A 23,207-nucleotide genomic window follows, 5' to 3' on the forward strand; every position below is an offset into this window, starting at 1 on the left:
TGTTTGATTAAAGATGCCAGAAGGCTGGCCATCTCATTCCTTATTCATGCAGTTTTTCATAAATAGCAGGGACTACTGGACAAGGTTTCAGAATCCTCTCTCTCCCTCTCTGTTTACTCGTCTCTCTCATTCTCTCTCTCTCATTCTCTCTCTCTTACTCTCTCTCTCTCTCACTCTCTTTCTCCCTCTCTTTCTCCCTCACTGTTTACTCGTCTCTCATTCTCTCTCTTTCAAACTTAAATTCAAAGAAACTTTACTGACATGACACGAGTGCTTGTGTTGTCAAAGCATGCAAAAAACAATGTTGATTAAATAATAATGACAATAATAACAAATAAGAAAATGAAATAAAAAAAAAAAGGATTACAGTAGGTATCTGTCCGTTGTGTGTCTTCTCTGAGTTTGTGGCACTTACAGTACACACAAACTGTGCTGCAAGCTGTAGGGTTTGTTCCTCTTCACCTAAGAGGGCATACATTTTTCGATTGTCGTCTACAGCTTTAAATTGTGGAGTTTTTTTCTTGAAATTTAGAACTTAAAAGTTGTTCCTCAGTAAAGTATATAAAGCACCTCAGAAGGAAGTGTATTTCATCCTCAACCTTCATGAAGTCACAGTGGGAGCAAATTTGTTGGTGTCTCTCTTGCCAGGATCTTTTATGGCGTCCAGTTTCAATTTATGGTCGCCCAATCTGTATTTTGATAAGTATCGACTTTGTGGTTGTTTTAATTGAATCAGATAATAAGATAATTCATATTTTCGGTTTAATCTAAGGTAACAATCCATTTTCTTATTATGTTGGGAGTCTTCTAGCCATTTAGAAATGTAGGCAGTTTTGTTGTTATTGTGAATGTCTTTTAGATGTATTGATTTTGTATCATTAATGTTATTGGTGTTTATGATCAAATTCTCGTGATGTTACAATCAAATAATTAACACACTCTCTCTCTGTCTCTCTTTCTCTCAAATTTGCTTTATTGGCATGAATGAATAAAGTCATTGTTGCCAAAGCTATAGGTACAACATGGTAATAATCAATTTTACATTAATATTGGTATAAAGAATGAAATAATTAAACTAATGCTACTAAAAGTACAGTAATAGCTTTAGCAATAGTGCTATACTGTAGAGAAGGAAAGAGGAAAAAAGAGAGAAAAAATCTGTCAATCCCCCCCTCCCCACATACACACACCCCAAATGCTCTCTGTGCATTCCCCTCTGCGTCTGTCCTGACAGCAATCTAATATGTGACCTTATGGGCAGCAGGGTGGAGAGACAGAGGGTAAGGAGAGAGAGAGAGAGAGAGAGAGAGAGAGAGAGAAAGTGGGAGAAAGAGATAAAGAGTGTGTTTGTGTGTGTGTGGGGGGAGGGGGTTGAGTGGCAGACTCAAAGAGAGGTTGATAGACAAAAAAGGAAGAAATGAAAGAGACAGACAAAGGAAGGTAAGAGAGTCTAAGAAACAGAGAGAGATAGAGAGAGATAGAGAGAGATAGAGAGAGAGAGAGAGAGAGAGAGAGAGAGAGAGATAGAGAGAGAGAGAGAGAGAGATAGAGAGAGATAGAGAGAGAGAGAGAGAGATAGAGAGAGATAGAGAGAGAGAGAGAGAGAGATAGATAGAGAGAGAGAGAGAGAGAGAGAGAGAGAGAGTGATAAAAGAGAAAAGGTGTCACCTCCTGGCCACCTGTCCAAGGGCTAACCCCCCGCCCCCACCTCCCCTGTGCTGTCACCTGAGCTGGTGATGACATAACGTCAGGTCAACCTCCTCATGCTGAGCACTTGCAGGACCATCCTGACTGTGCCACGTTTCCCCTTACCACCACTTCTCTCTCTCACTCACTCAGATGAGACCCATTGTCTGTGTGCTTGCACATGATTGTGTGTGTGTGTGTGTGTGTGTGTGTGTGTGTGTGTGTGTGTTTGTGTGTGTGTGTGTGTGTGTGTGGGGGGGGCTAAAGTGTGTACTTCTCAGCCCTTCAGATGGCTGCAAGTTCATCAACACTCCACAAAGAAAACAAGTCTAATGTTTCACTTGTTTGAGTGAGGAAGTGGGTCACACACTGAGGTGTGTATTTGTGTGTGTGTGTGTGTGTGTGTGTGTGATTCAGTTGCATCAGGGGAAAATTTTATATAATCAAAACAAGAAAGCACCTGGTCAGCAGTGGCCCTGCAATGTGAGTCCGCAGGCTGACAGCTGAATCAGGCTGATGTTTTTTGAGCGAGTGAAGGGTGAAGGTGATGGAGGGATGGATGACCAAATGATAAGGGGGATAAGACAGAGAGAGAAAGAAAGACAGGAAGGAGGGAAAGAAAACAGCGATGTATTGAGAAGGGTAGAAAAGGGATAGAGAAGAGAGAGATCAAGAAAAAATGAGTAGAATAGGAAATTAAGTATGAGCTGAGAAAGAGAGAACATGAAAGAGAGAGAGAAAGAGAGAGAGAGCGAGAGAGAGGTTAGGAGAGGCGAAAGAAAAAGGGCCAACACAGGCGTGGCTCCTCCAGAAGGACTCTGGGTCAGAGGAGCAGCTGATGACAGATGGACGCTCCTCTGGGGAGACGGATCAGGGCGGTGTCCACTCCCTCAACCCTAAACCCTCCATCACCCTCCTCCATCAGCGAGCACTGGCCTCTGAGTGGACATACTGTCTGGACTAAAAGCACAGTTAAAGCCCTCCGTAGTGGCTCTACATATGTTTGTATCCCGAGCAGAAAGCCCAGATAACCACAAGTTAGAAAACACTGCACATAAGCCAGGAGGTCTCCTGAGCCTGCTGTATGCATGCTTGATGGCTTGATTGTTGTATGTGTGTGTGTGTGTGTGTGTGTGAGAGTGTGTGTGTGAGAGTGTGTGTGTGTGTGTGTGTGTGTGTGTGTGTGTATTATGATTTATTGGGGGGTATCTTAAGTGTAGGATTAACAGACTTGTGTAAGCTTCACCACACTACAAGAGAATAGTGTGTGTCTTTACAGTCCGGAGTCAGTGTGAGAGGAAACTTGAGTGAGTGTGAAATGACTCATCATTCACACAGTCACACACTAATGCCCAACACCACATGTACAGTAACAGTTTGACTGCAACTGTGCGTGGAGTGATAATTTGTAAGTCATAGCCTTCAGTAACGCTAAGAGAACTGCTTTGCAGGAGGCTATTGCCGGCCTATAATCAATTGTGTGAAAAACAAAAGGAATGGAGAGATGAGAAGTGCTAGCTGGCAATGCAGCCTAACAGACATGCTGACATCTCTCACACACACACACACACACACACACACACACACACACACACACACACACACACACCTCTTCAGCCACCACTCAGCCATTGGCGCTGCTTAATTATCCTATTCTGTGTTAGATGTATGTAGCCAATGTTTCCAGACTATAAACTACAGTGGGCAAGTCACACACAGCCACACAGAGCCCCTGCTGGACTTAGCTGATCTGACCTGAAGCAAGAGGCAGAGCACAGGAGAAGAGACGTGAAGGATTCCCCCACACTCAGGGTCAAAGAGAAGAGGGGGAGAAGAAACAGAGGAAGGGAAGAGGAGAGAGGAGGAGACAGAGAGAGAAGGAGAAAGGGGTGGAGGGGAGAGAGAAAAGGAGAGGTGAGGAGAGGAGAAGAGAGGAGAGGAGAGGAGAGAGAGGAGAGGAGAGGAGAAGAGAGGAGGAGAGGAGAGGAGGAGGGAGAGGAGGAGGAGAGAGGAGAGGAGAGGAGGAGAGGAGAGGAGAGGAGAGGAGGAGAGGAGAGAGAGGAGAGGAGAGGAGAAGAGGAGAGAGAGGAGGAGAGAGAGGAGGAGAGGAGAGGAGAGAGAGGAGAGAGAGGAGGATGCCAGAGGCAGGGAGTCACGATGCCTCCGTCTCCTTCTCTGTGTCTGTGTCTGTCAGCACATCCATATTCATCAGGGTGACAGTCACCGCTCCCATCGCTGGATTAACTCAAATCATGCCCACGCACACACACACACACACACACACACATCAATCACCTCTCTCTCTCTCTCTCACACACACACACACACACACACAAGTGAGGGGAAGACATGAGAGGCAAAAGTAGATTAATCCTCTTAATCACTACATTTCCTTATACAATTGTACTGTGCAGGTGTAAGGAGTCAAAGAGCAGTGGGCTCTTACTGTGTGTGTGTGTGTGTGTGTGAGGGAGAGAGAGGGCGTGTCAGGGCAATAACAAAGTGTGAGAACAGTTGGTGAGATGAAAGGCTAGATAAGGAGGGCGGAGGAAGAGAAACGCTTGAGAAGACAGATGAGAGGGAGAAGAGTGGACTAAAAGAGAGCATCTCAAGTGCCCACATGACAAATGGCAGGACACACACACTGATCTGTACAGGAATCAACACTCCTCACCAGTGTACGTCTGTGTGTGTGTGTGTGTGTGATGGGAGTCTATCTGCGCCGTCTGTTGGGCTCTTGTTCAGAGAAAGCCTGAGCTGTGTGTGTGTGTGTGTGTGTGAGAGAGTGTGTGAGAGTGTATGTGTGTGTGTGTCTGTCTGTAACCGGCTGAGGCCCCCAGATTACTGTCGATTAAAGCACAGCCCCAGGAGCTAACTCCACTCAACCATCCAGCCTAAGCTCTCACTACTGCTCTCTCTCAATCACTCTTTCTCTCTCTCTATCAGCCTCTCTCTCAATCACTCCCTCACTGTGTTTATCTCTGACTTATTCCCTCTATTTATCTCTCTCTTGCTTTCTCTCTCTCTCTCTCTCATCCCACCCTCTTTCTCTTTCTCACACACACACACACACTCACTCTCATTCAGTCTTTCTTGGTCTCTCTCGTCAACACCCTCAGTTTTCAATGTCAAGCACTTTATTGAGCATGGCACAACCCTGTATTCCCATTGCAAAAGTATTTTCTGCCCCTCTCGGTTTTCACCTACACCCCCCTCCCCCCCCGTGTTAATTTCTGTTGGTAGGTTCAACAGCAGTTAAATGGCTTGCTGAAAGGTGATTGAGTCTCACATTGGTTCACATTGAGTCAGTCAGAATTAGATGACCACAGTTCTGGACCATGTCTACTCTAAACGGTTTACAGAGTTCACATGGGAGTCATTGTTTTGAGTCAGAACTGTAGTTAGTTTATAAACAGCTATGTGTGTGACTGTATATGAACAACCTGACAACCAGACAACAGTATTTACAGTATAAGTGATCAGTTCAAATAAGTGTGATGTTAGGATCCTAGAACTTCTTGAACAATAAAAAAGCACCAACTATTCACTGATATAACTGTCATTCATAACTATGACAGATCATTTATTTTTTTATTATACCAAATGCATGGATCACATGTTTCTTTACATTTCGTCATTAAGAGTGGAAAAGTCCTTTCCACTCAACACACACCAGAAACACACACACACACACGCGCCCACCTGCAAATCTGAAGACACACTGTTTTGTCATACTGTACACGAACGAACACGCCGACACGACTCAAAGACACCTACTTATACATGTTCACCTAGCAGACACCCACATCCACTTGACACAAATCACACACACATACACATGAATATAAACCGACCTGCATGAATGGCATCGAAGCTGTAGGAGGCAGGTGTACGAGGTTGGTGTGTTGGTGTGTGTGTGTGTGTGTGTGTGTGTGTGTGTAAATCAACCAGAAACATTTCAGAGACCTATCCAGAAAAGGCCAATTCCTCTGTCATCCAGACAGATACACAGCCATTTGCAAAGAGAAGTCGGTCCCCCTCTTTCTTTCTTTCTCCCTCTCTCTCTCACACACACACACACACACACACACACACACAGTGCATAAATATTATACGTACATGCCCACACACAGTACCAAAGAGATCGGCAAAAGTGAAGGGATCAAAAATGTGAGGAAAAAAAAACACACCACTACCGCTTACAACAGCAGCAGCAGCAACAACAATAACAACAGACGACCCAAACTCCTAACGTAACTCCCCGCGACACCCCATCTCTTGCTCTCTCTCATTCCATCTCTCTTCAGAGCGAGGCGGCAAGACACGACACCGGTAGAGGAGTCGCTGCGGCAACAATGTGAGGATTACATAAGATGCAGGGCTCCTCTGGCACGACACTGAACCACCAACAGGGCCAACACACACACACGATACACACACACACACGCACGCACGCATACACACACACACACACACACACACACACACACACACACACACACACACACGTCAAGACATCATGATAAAATGGCAGACTTGCACTATGGGGATGGGATCTGAAAGATGTAGCTCATTCATATAGATTTGTTCCCACAAACAAACAAACAAACAAACAAACATACAAACAAACGTGTATCATGCACACTAGGACATTATCATACCCACACATGCACACACACACACACACACATGTAGGTAGACAAGCTATGTAAATCAGGGCTAAGAGGCTGGGGCTCACTGTCTCACACTTTAGCCACTGCTGCTGCCACTGTGTGAGAGAGTTTTCCCTGAGTAACTTAATGGGGCTTAGAGCAGCAGCAGCAGCAACACACACACACACACACACACACACCAATGAATTTTTCAGAGCTGAACTGAAGCTGAAGATATCCCTGACACGTGAGCCATCTCTTGCCACACACACACACAAACACACACACACACCAAGAGGCACAAACACTCTCGAGATATAGATAGAGATAGAGAGAGAGCGAGAGAGAGGGACGAAGAGACAGAAAAAGGTGACGCCATTGGGAGCATCTCACGGTCATCACATTACCCAGTGCATGAGTGTGTCTGTCTGTTTGAACATGTATAATGGATATTGGTGTTAGGACATCCAGTGTCACACTCTGTGTGTGTGTGTGTGTGTGTGTGTGTGTGTGTGTGTGTGTGTGTGTGTGTGTGTGTGTGTGTGTGTGTGTGTGTGTGTGTGTGTGCCTGCCAATCAGGTATATGAGTCGGGACATTCACTGCATAGGTGTGTGTGTGTGTGTGTGTGTAAAGCATAAGAGGATCAAGCTTGTGCTTCTGTGTCGAGCAGTTCCGGGCATACACTGTACAGTATGCATCTTCTCATCTTATGGGTGCATGTGTAAGTGTGTGTGTCCATGTACAGTATGTATGATGCATGCTGGAGTAAGGGTGTATGTATGTGTGTGTGTGTGTGTATATGTGTGTGTGTGTGTGTGGCTGATGAAAAGCTCTATAAAAACACTACTGTACAGTCTGATTGGTTTAACTCACCTGCAAACACTTTTGTAGGAATACCAAATACACCAGATATTGTTGTCATATCTCAGCATTCCAGAACAGTTAAGCTATTTTAAGTAGCATGTGCATTTGATCTGTTTATGGAGGACTCTTACCTTTCTAAGACTGTAAAATATCAATCATTAATATCTACCATCGAAAACCTTGGCTACAGATGCCAGCTTATTGTGCTAGTGTTTGGTAGTCTAGGGCATGTACACCGGCTGGCGATCCGGGGACTTTGTTTTGGGGGGCTATTGAAAACAAGAGCCAAACAGTTGGTAAAGTACTGCTCAATTTCAGCCATTATAGGAAGCATGATAATTTGGAAAAGGAGATGTTTTCTGTACCCCTGAGATTGTATTGTCATACATAACAATGTGCTGATGTGGTTTAATCTGTTTGATCATTCAAAACATTTGATTCCTAATGAAAATTTACTTGTAATGTGGAATTGAATAAAGTATCTAAACTGTGTGTGTCTGTGTGTATTCATGCATGTGTGTGTGTGTATTCATGCAATGCATGTGGAGCCGTGTGAGTGTAAGTGAGTGTTACGGGTGTGTGTCTGCGCATGCATCTGTGTACGAGTGAGTGTTTGCTTTGAGGTCACATGGATGCGTGTTTGAAGGCTCGGGCTGATGTGTGCATGACAAGCTGACAAACACAAACACAGTTAACACACACATGCACGCACGCGCACACACACACACACACACGCGCGTAGACGATCAGCCACAGTGTGCATCACACTGGGTCGGCGGCTCTCTGTGAATGGAGTGGTGGTGGGCGTCCATCAGTAACTAATAATGGGCCTGTAAACATGCATTAAAGGAAAGGGACGCCGTGCGGCCACACAATGATAATAATGGGTCTGTAAACATGCATTAAAGGGAAGGGACGCCATGCGGCCACACAATGATAATAATGGGTCTGTAAACATGCATTAAAGGGAAGGGACGCCATGCGGCCACACAATGATAAGTAGGGCTGAGTGCTGAACCTGCAGCCCCCTGCTCACCACTCACTACTTGTAATGTCATTAAACTGTGTGAGAGTGTGAGAGTGTGAGTGTGTGTGTGTGTGTGTGTGTGTGATTGACAGCAGCTGTTTGGTGTAAGCGCTGCTAATGGTTGGCAGGAGGCAGAGAGGAGGAGGCGGCCACTCAGGCACATCAGTACCGCTCACCGCCGCGTTGCCCAGGCAACGGTGGTGGCGGTGATTCATAGAGCGTGTCGAGCTGCAAAATAAATGTCACACCTCGCTCTTCTGACACCGACACTCCCAGTGTGTGTGTGAGTGAGTGTTTGAAATGGTGGTATTTTCACTGTGTGTGTGTGTGTGTGTGTGTTTGTGTACATAGTGTGTGTGTTTGTATATGTAGTGTGTGTGTTGGGGAGCTTCCTCTTCTGTGTGTGCTCCACAGGTAGTCTTGTCAAGCACACACAGTGTTACTGTGACTGGCGGGTGTTACTGTGACTGGCGGGTGTTACTGTGACTGTGTGCGTTGTTTACAGTAATTTACCCTCTATATTCCTTCTTCTCACTCTGTCTCCATTTCTCCTCTGTATCCCTCTTTCTCTCTCTCTCTCCATTTCTTCTCTGTATCCCTCTTTCTCTCTCTCTCTCTCTCTCCATTTCCCCTCTGTATCCCTCTTTCTCTCTCTCCATTTGCTAGGTAGTTTATTTTCATTGTGGAAAAAAACACAGTCAAAATAGACTTCTGATTAAGGTGCACACTGCACTGCTTCTCTTATTCTCTCTCTTTACTCCTTTCTTCTTTCTCTCCCCTTTCCTCCCTCTCTCCATCAACGCTCTCCTCTCCCCTGCTGCAATGCTCATTAGCTTTCTGTCAGTCTTGCTTTCTGTCTCTCCTGCTCTATTTCTCTCTCTCTTTTCTCAACCCTTTCTATCTGTCTCTCTTGATCCATTTACTCCCTTCTCTCTCTTCCGTTCTCCCTGCTCCCCTTTCTCTCTCTCTCTCTCTCTCTCTCTCTCTCGCTCACTCACCATTTCTCTCCCTCCCTACATCTCTCTTTTTCTCCTTCTCTCCAAATCCTCACTATCTGTTTCTCCTCCTCTCTCTTGCCACATGATTTCACACTAACACTTTCTACTGCTCCTTGCGGTATTTCTCTCCTCCTCTCTACACCTCTCTTTCCTTCCTCCTCTCTCTCTCTCTCTCTTATTCTCTCCTCTCCCAGCCTCATTGTACTTGCAGTTAAAGCCTCCATTCTCCATAACTGAAGAACTTACACCCACATTTGCCTCAGACTTTGTTGATAAACAGCAGCAAACTTTCTCTTCCTGTACCTCGTTCTCTCTCTCTCTCTCTCTCTCGCTCTCACACACACACACACATACTCCCTAACTCTACACCTCCCTCTCTCTTTTTCTTTCACCTCTGTCTACTTGTCTCATTCCGCCCTCTCTCAGTCCTCTCACTCTCTCTCTCCTTCTCCTCCACCTCCACCTTCCCCTCCAGCACCTGAGCCATCTGCAGCTAATGGACACTATAGGTGTCTGTAGTCTATAGGGAACAGATTCACACAGGGAATCAGTGTGTGTGAGTGTGTGTGTGTGTGTGTGTGTGTGTGTGTGTGTGTGTGTGTGTGTGTCTCAATTAAGTCTTGCGCTCATGAACCATCAAACAGCCAAAGGAAGTAAAAAAAAAAAAAGATCTGAAGGCTTGCTATTTCCCATACCACCCTCACTACCCTGGTCACACACACGCGCACACTCACACGCACACACACACGCAAACACATACACACACACACACAGCAGAGGAAGCTAGCTCTAGCACTGGGCTCACTTGTTTGAACACAATCAAGAATAACTTGAAGACAGCTGCAAATCATGCGTGGAGCTCCAGGGCCGCAGTGCTGTTGGTTTTCAGACGTGTGTGTGTGTGTGTGTGTGTGTGTGTGTACATAGTGTGTGTGTTTGTATATGTAGTGTGTGTGTTGGGGAGCTTCCTCTTCTGTGTGTGCTCCACAGGTAGTCTTGTCGGGCACACAGTGTTACTGTGACTGGCGGTGTTACTGTGACTGGCGGGTGTTACTGTGACTGTGTGCTTGTTTACAGTAATTTACCCTATATTCCTTCTTCTCACTCTGTCTCCATTTCCTCTGTATCCCTCTTTCTCTCTCTCTCCCATTTCTTCTCTGTATCCCTCTTTCTCTCTCTCTCTCTCTCCCATTTCCCCTCTGTATCCCTCTTTTTCTCCATTTGCTAGGTAGTTTATTTTCATTGTGGAAAAAAAACACAGTCAAAATAGACTTCTGATTAAGGTGCACACTGCACTGCTTCTCTTATTCTCTCTTTTTACTCCTTTCTTTTTCTCTCCCCTTTCCTCCCTCTCTCCATCAACGCTCTCCTCTCCCCTGCTGCAATGCTCATTAGCTTTCTGTCAGTCTTGCTTTCTGTCTCTCCTGCTCTATTTCTCTCTTTTTTTCTCAACCCTTTCTATCTGTCTCTCTTGATCCATTTACTGATTCTCTTCCGTTCTCCCTGCTCCCCTTTCTCTCTCTCTCTCTCTCTCTCTCTCTCTCGCCACTCACCATTTCTCTCCCTACATCTCTCTCTTTTTCTCCTTCTCTCCAAATCCTCACTATCTGTTTCTCCTCCTCTCTCTTGCCACATGATTTCACACTAACACTTTCTACTGTTCCTTGCGGTATTTCTCTCCTCCTCTCTACACCTCTTTTTCCTTCCTCCTCTCTCTCTCTCTTATTCTCCCTCTCCCAGCCTCATTGTACTTGCAGTTAAAGCCTCCATTCTCCATAACTGAAGAACTTACACCCACATTTGCCTCAGACTTTGTTGATAAACAGTAGCAAACTTTCTTCCTGTACCTCGTTCTCTCTCTCTCTGCTCTCACACACACACACACATACTCCTAACTCTACACCTCTCTCTTTTTTTTTTCACCTCTGTCTACTTGTCTCATTCCGCCCTCTCTCAGTCCTCTCACTCTCTCTCTCCTTCTCCTCCACCTCCACCTTCCCCTCCAGCACCTGAGCCATCTGCAGCTAATGGACACTATAGGTGTCTGTAGTCTATAGGGAACAGATTCACACAGGGAATCAGTGTGTGTGAGTGTGTGTGTGTGTGTGTGTGTGTGTGTGTGTGTGTGTGTGTGTGTCTCAATTAAGTCTTGCGCTCATGAACCATCAAACAGCCAAAGGAAGTAAAAAAAAAAAGATCTGAAGGCTTGCTATTTCCCATACCACCCTCACTACCCTGGTCACACACACGCGCACACTCACACGCACACACACACGCAAACACATACACACACACACACAGCAGAGGAAGCTAGCTCTAGCACTGGGCTCACTTGTTTGAACACAATCAAGAATAACTTGAAGACAGCTGCAAATCATGCGTGGAGCTCCAGGGCCGCAGTGCTGTTGGTTTTCAGACGTGTGTGTGTGTGTGTGCTGTGGAGATGGATGGGTGTGTGGGACGCATGTGAGGTAGTGGTGAATGGATGGAGTGAACTTGTGTTGCAACATAGTGCTGCGTACATGTGATGTGTGCTGTACTGTATGTATGAAGCATGGGAAAGGTTGTCAAGCAAATGTGAATATCTTCCTACCTTAGTGTCACACACACACACACACACACAGCCATGCCAGGTAGAGACAGACAATCCTATTCATTGTGTGGGCTCAGACTGGCTGTGTAATAATGCATGAGGCCAGGAAAGGGAAATGGAGAGACTGTTTCAGTATGATCACTTAGAAGAAAGGGCTGAAATATACATGTCCTCTCTCTCTTTCCTTCTCTCACACACACACACACACACACACACACACACACACACACACACATGCACAAATACCATCACACATGTCCATTCACACACACACACACACACACACACACACACACACACAAAACCCTGTCATTTGGGCTATGTCTTCCGGAACAATCTCTCTACTCACAGCCATTACTAGTCTCTCTCTCTTTCTCGCTCTTCCTCGTTCCCAACGGGAACAGTACTGAACTAGATGTACCGCAGAGCGGTACAAAATATGACCGCCGCCCAGTCCAGCACATTTTTTCCACAAAAATAAATCACGCTGAAAGGCCTATATGATTCTAACTGTCTCACTAAATTGCATTATCCACACTCAATTCTCACTGGTATCTGCTAGACCAGGGGTCCCCAATCTTTTATGTACCATGGACCGGTTTGATTCCTATTTTTTTTTCACGGACCGGCGGGGGGGGTTTGGGGGTTCCATGTTCCATATGTGTTGTGCATGCATTACTTGAAAAGAACTAACTCCAGTTATGTATGAACAGTGAAGGTAACGATCTCTTGTGAAAAACGTGAACTTGAACAAGTGAAAATTGAACAATATGAACTATGAATATTGAACAACTTGAAGCTAAAGTGTGAACATGCTTAACAAAATATGGGAACAAAACATGGAACTAAAACGCATTACTTAATATAATCAGTGTGAGCCCTGCTTGTTTCCCCACAACAAGAAGCTTCCATCTGGGGATGATGGAAGACAGTGACACCCTCAGTGTGTTTGAAATGTCCAGTCGATTGCGCAATTTGGTCTTAGTTGCAGTCATTGCCAAAACCCAGCCTCGCGTACATACGCGGTGGGAAACGCTTTTCAGCAGCTTTTACGGCTATCTCGGATATTCTGCTTTGGTTTTGATCCAAAACCCGCCAGAGAGGTTTCCTTATACACACTCTAAGACCACCGGGCATTTGCAATTTCGATCAACTGCTCTTCCTCCTGTGCTGACAAGTTAGGACTATTTGGGATATTGACAAATGGGTTGCGGACCCACTCATTGGTTTGCCGTGAATCTTTGAAGGATGGGAAGTAACGCCAAACTCATTTGAGAGCGCAACAAGGTGATCAAGCACCAGCTGCAAGAGAAAGGGCCCTGCCTCAGTCTCTCCCAAAACCCCCACTACTGTTTGGAACATATCAAATACACCCCGTCCACTCGTCGTCCCCACAAATCAAGCTTGCTTTTAAATGCAGCTTTACTTTATCTGCCAGTTTAAAGACAGTCGCCATTCTCCCCTGGAGTGACAGGTTGAGGTGATTAAGCAACCCGGAATATGTCACACAGGTAAGCGAAGTTTTGACACCCAGTCCTCATCACTAAAATGTGCAGCTAACGGTGATTTTTTTCTGTAAGAAATCTCTGCAGCGGCTCTCGCAACTCAAAACACTCTGGCCAGTGACCTGCTAAAGATGCTTGTTTTTGTTGCTCATTCTAGCAGTTTAGCTTAACTTCGCGGTGACACTACCGCTCGCCAAGAACTGATCAAGTGAAGTGAGCTGACCTGAGGCTGGCGCAGCTGAAGGCAATATGTAAAAGTGTTGAAGGCGGGACAGACAGACGTAATAAAATAGACCTTGCAAAATGCAAACATGCGGCAATCAAACAACTGCATATAGACCTATGCCATGTAAAAAAAGTGACATTATTGGCGAATTAAATTTAGTTTAGTTCGCATGCATTTTTTTAAACTCATGTCGAGGCTACGCCCGGTTAGGGAATGTCCCGCGCGTCCGGTGGTTGGGACCGCTGTGCTAGACAACAAGTACCAAAACATGATTAGTTCATAGATTTCACATGTAAAATTCATTTTATACAACCCCACCCCATCTTGCCTGTTCATGCATGTGTGCGCACAACGCTTATGTTTATGTGTGTGTGTGTGTGTGTGTAAAAGGCAGGGCTTGTGTGTTTGTCTGTGATGTGTGTTTGTGCATGTGCATGCATGTATATGTCTACTGTGTGAGTATATGTCATAATGATATGATTACTGTGAATGTATGTGTGTGCGCAGTGTATCTGTTTATGCACATGTGAGCACATGGAATGGGTTAACATGACCCTGGAGGCAAACAGAAAAAAAAATTGGTCATCCTAGGCCCCACGGTTCTCAAGATATTCACAGAAAACTGTGTCTGCCCTACCCTCCTTTCGGGGTCCAGTCCAGCTGGGGGCTACAGATCAAAACGAAAAAACGATGGTTCCGTGGGGTTACATGCCCACCAAGTTTCGTGGTGTACCCGGTCTTTCAGTGTCCCAGGAACCTTGTTGGTGTACGGTCACTAAATGTACACATAAATCATTTTATTGTAAGGCCCCCCATGAACGAAAGTTCACAAAACTTGGCATGCATTCGGAAGGTGTCATAATTTCAAATTTGTGCAGTTTTGACCATGTCAGCCAGAGATATTGTGATGAAAACACCTAATTTTTTGCTTTTTAATTTTTAACTAGGTGGCTCTATACATGAAATAAGTGGGAATGGGATGGGTTGACATGCCCCCTTAAGACCAACATACAAAAAAAGGTGGACCTCCTAGGCCCTACGGTTCTCGAGATATTCACAGAATACTGTCTCCGGCCACCTACAGGCCAGTTGGTGTATAGTAACATAAATTAATTTATTGTGTGGCCCCCCATGAACGGAATTCCACAAAACATGGTGTGCATTCAGAGGGTGTCATAATGATCTTACACTTCCAATTTTGTGCAGTTTTGACTATGTTAGGTCACAGATACCTGTGATTACAACACCTCATTTTTACTTTTTTGTTTTTTACTAGGTGGCGCTATACATGAAATGAGTGTTTATGGAATGGGTTGACATGGCCCCTTGAGATCAACATACAAAAAAAAAATGGTCCTCCTAAACCCCACGGTTCTCGAGATATTCACAGAAAACTGTGTCTGCCCTACCCTCCTTCCGGGGGGTCCAGTCCAGCAGGGGGGCTACAAATCAAAACGAAAAACGATGGTTCCATGCTATCCATGTGGGGTTACATGCCCACCAAGTTTCGTGTACCCCGGTCTTTCAGTGTCCCGGGAATCCTTGACGGAAATTTGGACATGCGAAAAAGAAAAAAAAAAAAATCTGACTAAACCTATATGACCGCTGCTTCGCTGCGCGGTGGTCATAATAACTGACTGAGAGTCTTGCAAGGCTCACACCAAACACACACACACACACACACACTGTTGCACACTTCATACTAACTGAGTTACTCTAATAATTACACATGGAGTGTTCAAACGTTTGCAATTCCAACTGTATATGGATGGAGCACCTAGGGGCTTTAGAGTAGAGCACACACTGTTCTTAGACACGAACACACAGTTATTAGACACTGAACACACACTTTTCTTAGACACTGAACACACACTGTTATTAGACACTGAACACATACTGTTCTTCCCCTTAGAACTCAGCATGTTCCTGTCCATTAGCACATCTACCTACAGAAACGTCCTGTTCACCCTCTACACATCTGCCTTCTGCTACAATACGGAGTCATGCCACATGCAGAAGTTTTCGGATGATACTGCAATTGTGGGGTGTGTCAGGGATGGGCAGGAGGATGAATACAGAAGCCTGGTGGAGAACTTTGTGCAGTGGTGCAAACTCAACCACCTCCAACTCAACACTTCGAAGACCAAGGAGATGGTGGTGGATTTCCGCAGGTCTAAGCCTGCTCTGCTACCAGTCTCCATTGATAGGGTCAATGTGGAGGTGGCAAATACCTACAAGTATCTGGGCTTACAACTGGACAATAAACTGGACTGGTCAGCAAATACCGAAGCACTCTACAAGAAAGGGCAGAGCAGGCTGTACTTCCTGAGGAGGCTGCGGTCCTTCAATGTCTGCAGTAAGCTCCTCAGGATGTTTTACCAGTCTGTTGTTGCCAGCGTCCTCTTCTATGCTGTGGTATGCTGGGGAGGAAGCACAAAGAAGAAGGATGCTGGGCGACTAGACAGGCTAGTAAGGAAAGCTGGCTCTATCGTGGGAGCCAAACTGGAGTGCATCACTTCAATATCAGATAAAAGGACCCTGAGCAAACTAATCAACATCTTGGACAAAGAATGTCATCCACTCCACTGCACTATTATAAAGCAAAAGAGCTTGATCAGCTGGAGACTTCGCCCACTGCCATGCACAACTGACAGGCTGAGGAAGTCATTTGTCCCCAGGTCCATTGAACTGTTCAATGCTTCACTAAAGGGAAGAGGAGAGATAGACTTCTCTGCATAGTCTGTCTGCCTCTCCACCCTCTCCATGTTTGGGTACTGACTGTCCACTATTGTTTTACTACTGTTTTACTACTGTCCACAGCCTAATGTTTTGTTGTGTTTTTTGTTGTACTACTGTTGTGCTACAATACTGAATGGCTGTAACCCTATTACCTCAACCTATTCTTGCACTGATATAGTTTTCATACTACCTTGTCTACATTATACATTACTCTCTTGTAGAGGTCTGAAAAATCAGTCCCGCGCCTGCCCGCTCCCGCCCGCTCCTGCATTAATGTGTCATTTTTAGTCCCGCTCCTGCCCGCATCTGTAACATGATGTCCCGCTCCTGCCCGCTAAAGCCCGCATGCAGGAGGGATAGCCTATTCAGCTTTTCTTTCTGTCTCACGAAAGGAGCACACACACTCCAGATGTCAGTTTCTTGGTTCTGAATAAGCTAACAACTGAAGTAGGCCTAGCCTTATGCCCTCTTCCTCTGTCATGCTTTCGATTTTGAGTTTTGACAATGAGCAGCAGAAACAAATTGAACCCAAGTAAACGACAATATAGGCTATAGGCCTGCTATCCATCAGTTATGCTTAAACCCCGTTTTTTAATGCTGCCTAACAGAACATCCAGCTGAACTATAGTTATGAACACTACTTTAATCATTTCCATATTTAATTTTACGCACATATTTAATTTTATGGGAGTGCAGTGAATCATCGGTTTGTCCCAAGACCCACCTAACGCACCTCTCTCATCCCGCCGGCTCCCACAAAGAGCTTTCAAAACTTGTCCCGCGCCGCACTCTTTTGCGTCGGGTCCCGCGGGTCTACTGCGGGAGTGCAGACCTCTACTCCCTTGTTTGTCCATATTTATTTATGCTGGTCTCTAGACCTTATTCTTGCACTGTTGGACTACGTTTTGCACCTTCACCATGACACTCACTCTCTTAGAGCACCTTACCATGCACACAGATCTATCTATCTATCTATCTATCTATCTATCTATCTATCTATCCATCTATCTATCCATCCATCTCAGTATCTATCTCAGTGATTGCCATTCAACGGTGCTGCACTGTCATTGGCCTTCAACACGCTGGAAGGAGACATCACTGCATCTGACATGCAGGCTAGTTAGCGAGTAGCAGTCTCCAAGGTTCAATATGAAGGAATTAAAGAGGAAAAAGAAGAGGGAGGAAGGGAGGGAAAATGAGTGGTAAAGAGATCTACCACTTGATACCTCAGAGGAATAAGGGAAGTTTTGATTAAGTTTTCAGGAGAACAGAGAGAGAGAGAGAGAGACAGAGAGAGAGAAGATGACTATTCTCTCCATCTGTTTCGCAGTACCAGAGCCCTCATCCCATCTTAATACACCAACTGTCGCTTCATATAGCAAAAAGCCTAGAGAAAACAAATAAATGCTCACTGACACACACACACAAACACGTGCATGCACACACACCCGCACGCATACACACACAAAGTTTTTTTTTTCTTTCTTTCAAGTCCTCACAATAACCTCTTGGTTCTTTCCTTGCTGGTAAAGGGGAAAGAGCTTCTGGTATTCTTATTGAGGAAGCAGAGTCAGAGCCAATCAGAAACCTCATTCCTGCTCAGCATTTGTTTTTAAAGGGGATTGTGCTGCTCAATTTATTTTTGAAAGCTTGTGGTACGTGATGAGTATGTGCAAAAATGTCTCTCAAGCAAATGCACTGCATAAATGTATTACCAGGTGGCTCTGTGCTTTTACAAATGTGTGCGTGTGTGTGTGTGTGTGTGCGCACGCATGTTTTTGTCATGTTTTTGTGTGTGTGTGTGTGTGTGTGTGTGTGTGTGTGTGTGTGTGTGTGTGTGTGTGTGTGTGTGTGTGTGTGTGTGTGTGTGTGTGTGTGTGTGATCGTGAACCTGACCCTCCTGTCGCTTAAGCAGTTCTGGAACAGAGTGCCAATCAGCCACTAGCTGAAGCCTGATCCTGTGGGCTGTTTTATAAAGCATACAAAAGGGTGTCGTGTTCCCTAGCCTCTGCCATTGTCAGAGATATCATTTATTTAGGCTGGGGACTTATTGATTGGCTGATGAATGTTCCGAATGCTGGTGGTGGGGGAGTGGAGGGGGGGTAGACAATTACATCTCACCGTTATAAGATAACTCCCTCCCCATCACTAAATACACACACATGCTAGCACATGAGGGAGGCACGCACACACACACACACACACAAACAAACAAACAAACAAACAAATACACACAAAAAAAGTGTACAGGCACATACACAAACAATTAGTCTGTTTAAATCTGATGCTTTCCGTGTGGCACCGGGGTGCAATTAGAAACCAAAGCAATATCACAATCTCCCCCCACGCCCCTTAAATCAACACACAGCACGCCCTCACGGAGCCTCAGACCCTTTCCACATAATTACCCCTGTTGTGTGTGTGTGTGTGTGTGTCTGTATGTGTGTGTGTGTGTGTGTGTGTGTGTGTTCACGTGCGTGTGTATACATGTGTATGTGTGTGTGTACGTGTGTGTGTGTGTGTGTGTGTGTGTGTGTTTGTGTGTATGTGTATGTGTGTGTGCTCCCTCTCCCTCCCATCCTCTGGCTCTGCTCTCCTTTTTCCATGGAACAAGTGAGGCCGTCCGGCTGGATTAGCCACGCCGCTGATGCTCTTTTTCCCACCAGTGATCTGCCCTGGCGGCCGCCTGACGGCTGGAGGGCCGGCCGAGTCTGAAGCCAGGCCTGGAGATCTCCCTGTCCACTGAGGGCCCACAAAATGGCCCAGACAGATCTGCTTCACCTGCTACCTCACCATTAGATTTGGATAAATGGCCCAGGAAACCACGAAAACTCTTCTAGCTTTTAAATGAGTCCGGAAATATGTATATATCAGTAGTGTTCTGTTTCTGGTTGGAAGTTCGTTCCAATTCTATTTTGTCATATACACACATATATATACCGGTATATATGACAATATAAAATAAAATTTGGAAATATGTCTCCTTCAGTGGAGATTAACGAACGTCCAAACAGAAACACAACACTACTGATTGCTTTGTTTGAGGGACCTGAGTTAGATGACAGACGTATGCTCACAGACAAATGAAAAGGGATCAGTAGCAAAGCATAGGAGCACATTCTCATGGTCATAATCCAGCACCACAAACCAGCAGGACCATTTAGGATAATCCCACATCTGGAGCAAAGTGTAATCCTGCATGCTATTATAGTGGTGTGCTAAATGACAATGGCTAAAGACAAAGATAAAAGGGGGTTTTAGTTATAGCTTTACTGAAATCTAGAAGAACTGATAGTGACCGATTTGCACAAATGCAATAAAAGTGAAGATTTGCCTATGAGTGAGGAAATCTAGATTATCTAGATTGCCTTGTCCCCCTCCAATGTTGGTTAAAGAACACACACATACACACACTCAGACAGGCAGAGAAACACACACACACACACACACACACACACACACACACACTTCCTCTCACCTCTTTCAGGACCTGGTGCATCATTCGGGCGGTCTCCTCGGACACCCGCCAGGGGTCCTTCTCGTCCACAAGCATGGCGTCCAGCGTGCCTTTCTCCAGCACCACGTCGAACGAGCCGTCGGCAAAGTCCAGCCGCCGCGCGTCCATGCAGAGCCAGCTCATGCCCGCACAGTCGGTGTGGCGCTGCGCCATGGTGTCGATGCAGACCGAGGAGTAGTCGATGTTGGTGATGGAGCTGAAGCCGGCCCGGTACATGTCCACACTCATGGAGCTGTTCCCACAACCTGCCCAACACAACCGACAGGACACGCTTGAGGAGACCCAGTCACTTCGACACACATGCACACCTGCACAGGTATCTCAGGCCAAAACTCAGAAATGGGAGTGAGGGGGGATAGTTTAACCACAGTCTGTAATAATTAAATGATAGCTATTCAAGTATGAAGATTTACAATTATTATATCTCTGTGGCTCCTGGATCGAGTGGAGAGAAAAAAACGATATTTCTAATTACACATTTGTATTTCTGATGATCTACCTTCTGGAGCAAACCAAACAAACTACTACTAAAATGCTGAGCCGTAAAACCCTGGTTGTTCTCTGTATGTAAGAGGGCCTGTACTGTAGGGCATTTGGACAGAGGAGACCAGGGACTAGGAAACCCTCCAATTAGGTGCTGGACATTTGAGAAAAAAGGAAGTAGCAAAGCAAGAACAAGACCCCTGATCTGATCCATAACTAGCTGACCACAAACCTGAGGTCAGAGAACTAAGGCCTGGGTGTGTTATCCTCAGTAAAATTAGAATGGGTCATCTTTGGCACACACACACAGGCGAGCACACATCATGAGAAAACACGAGAGAGTGCCTGAATCTGAAGGAACAAACTGTTTTCCTGTTACCATGAAAAACACTCGAGCTCTTAAATTGACCCTGACATCCTGACTCTTGTGTTTATGCTGAGACGAATGGGGAAGACTGACTGCATCAACATGATCTGCTATTAATCTGAGCCTTCCATGAACTCTGGTCACTTTTGGATGAGTGGACGGCTAACTGGCCTGCCAATCAATGAGGGCTCCTTGTGTGGCATCTGCCCCCACCCCCCCTCTTGAGCATGAACATTTCACAAAGCATAATTACTGCTCCTTGAGAATAGACTCTGGGTGTCTGTGGCAGAGGAACAGTCCAGCACAGGGTGCTTAGGAGGAGGGAGAGGGTGCAAGAGGGTGCTGGAGGCTTGTCTGTGGGACGCAGTTTAAGCCCTTGCACAGTACACACCACAAACCTGTGCCAGCCCTGCAGTCCAGCCCAGGCCGCGGCCAGACCTTCAGTTATGTCCTCTACTACGGGCAGCTCGCCAGCATCCAGGAGCCAAATTAGAAAAATGGCTACTCAGGACCACAGACACACACACACACACACACACACACACACACACACACACACACACACACACACACACACACACACACACAGCACTGTGACCACGGTCCTTTCGCAGAGGATCCCGAGTAATGAATGCGGCATCATCGACAGCCCAGATGCTCTACAGCGGCTTACAATGATCGATGATCTAAAAATCGGATTTTCAATTAAGCCCCACTGCGGCCTTTGTCACGCCCGCCCGTGACAGGGGTTGCCAGGTTGTCCCTGGAGTCCGTGCCCGCGCCCGCATGGCAGTGATTAATGAAGACGGAGAAGGGAAAAGGCAACGCCACAGGGATCCCTGACAGACTCTCTGACAGGCCACTCTCAGGAAAGACAGGAAACTGACAAGAAGAGACAGGAAAGCTCTGACCCTTACTTTACATCATGTACCTTTAAAACACTACACAACTTAAACCTTTTAAACACTACACTACTTCACAAACAGGTGGACACTTTACTTGTCTAATACTCACTTGTAGTAGTAACATTTACTTTCATGGTGGGTTAGAATGAAAAGCACCTTATGATACAGGGGGATAGCACATTGGCATCACTGAAGCCCGTCTTGTGTAATATGTAATACTAAACTGAAAAGTCCACAGTGATACTGAATTTCACATTAACACACACTGAAGGACACTCGGGATAAGAGAGGCTCAGGAGGTTTAAGGCTTGAGACAGAGAGAGAAGCAGGGAGAGGGGCAGACAGAGAAAGAAAAGCACACAGAGATAAAGATAACGAGAGAGAGAGAGAGAGAGAGAGAGAGAGAGAGAGAGAGAGGAGCCATTTTAAGACTGTGAGGGAAGTATAGCTGAGGACCCTACAGAATGTCTTTGTGTGAAAATGTGTCTGGGAGATGGTGTGCAGAAAGGTATTTCTCTGCTATTGCGCTGCGTTTGCTTTCCGAGAGCTCGTCTTTAATCTCCAAATTTAGCTTGCGCTCAGCACAGCTACTTAAACACAGACGAGAGAGGAGAGGACTTCTTCAAATCAAGGTGACAGTTAGCACAAAGCTGCAGCAGAGAGGATATATTAATCCTTGAGATTAAATCACAGATCCGAACCTGTGCCTAAGGCAACGGTGCTGTTGCCATGGTTATGTGAAAGACAAACACCTGACTAAAAAAGAATACAAGAACAAAACTAATGACAAATTATTTAAATTCAATGCACTAAGTTGACAAGTCATGAATATTGATGAAGTACCTCCTCTGACTTTGTACATCACTTCTCTCTTCTTCAGGCGAATGCCAGTGAACAGACTGTGGGTTGTGTCTGACATACCACTTAACAACAACCTGGACAAAGAAAAAGTTCACTTGTACAGGGTTCTCCTCTAAATCATTTGAAGATGACAGGAAAGGATTTTTAATGCATTTAGATCTACAGTGGGGAGACAGAGGAAACTAGACATACCAGTTCTTCAGCAGAGAGCAGTTGAGAGGCCAAAGTTCACAGACCTGATGCCCAAAAATAACAGTGTGAGGTCTCAGAATTCAAATAATTAAAAAGAAACAGCAAGTCACACCTGTGACACTGTGTGTGAGTACTGTATGTGTGTGTGTCTGTGTAAGGAAAAGAGTGAGAAAATAATAGTGAGGAAACAGCCAGATCAAATGTGTGACAGTGAGACAACGTAAGAGAAAGAAAAGGAAAGAAAGTGAAAAGTGAGAGATCAAAAGAGATCAAGAGAGAGAGAGAGAGAGAGAGAGAGAGAGAGAGAGGTGAAAGAGAAGTTTAAGAAGCTGGAGTGGAGGAGGCGCTAGGTTTCCTGTAACACAGCCTGCTGCTTCTGCACTTTTTTAAACACAGTGACTAACACTCATTATCACCTGCAACCCCTGACTAATTAAACACGCCATCTTAACAAGATGCTTAACAAGGGGAGGTGTGTGTGTGAGAGAGAGAGAGAGTGTGTGTGTGTGTGTGTGTGTGTCTGTGTGTGTGTGTAGGAGAGGGCACCACACCCTCTCTCAATATGACCCCTGAATTTAAATCACACAGAGA

The 23,207-nt window shown here is 45.5% G+C and overlaps 1 protein-coding gene across 3 annotated transcripts in view; it reads right to left on the reverse strand.

Moving 5' to 3' along the window:
• The window catches only part of ece2a (endothelin converting enzyme 2a), a 124,981-nt gene that overhangs the window by 44,959 nt on the left and 56,815 nt on the right, over positions 1-23,207 (reverse strand). For 2 of the 3 annotated variants that reach the window (XM_048263458.1, XM_048263531.1), the window contains exon 3: positions 19,770-20,053. In XM_048263458.1, coding sequence (XP_048119415.1) covers positions 19,770-20,053 — 284 coding nt within the window. Of the gene's footprint in view, positions 1-19,769; positions 20,054-22,406; positions 22,488-23,207 lie in introns of those variants that run through there. The other variant, XM_048263609.1, reaches the window with a different exon arrangement.

Source organism: Alosa alosa, chromosome 1, assembly GCF_017589495.1.
Source record: "Alosa alosa isolate M-15738 ecotype Scorff River chromosome 1, AALO_Geno_1.1, whole genome shotgun sequence".
NCBI lineage: Eukaryota > Metazoa > Chordata > Actinopteri > Clupeiformes > Clupeidae > Alosa > Alosa alosa.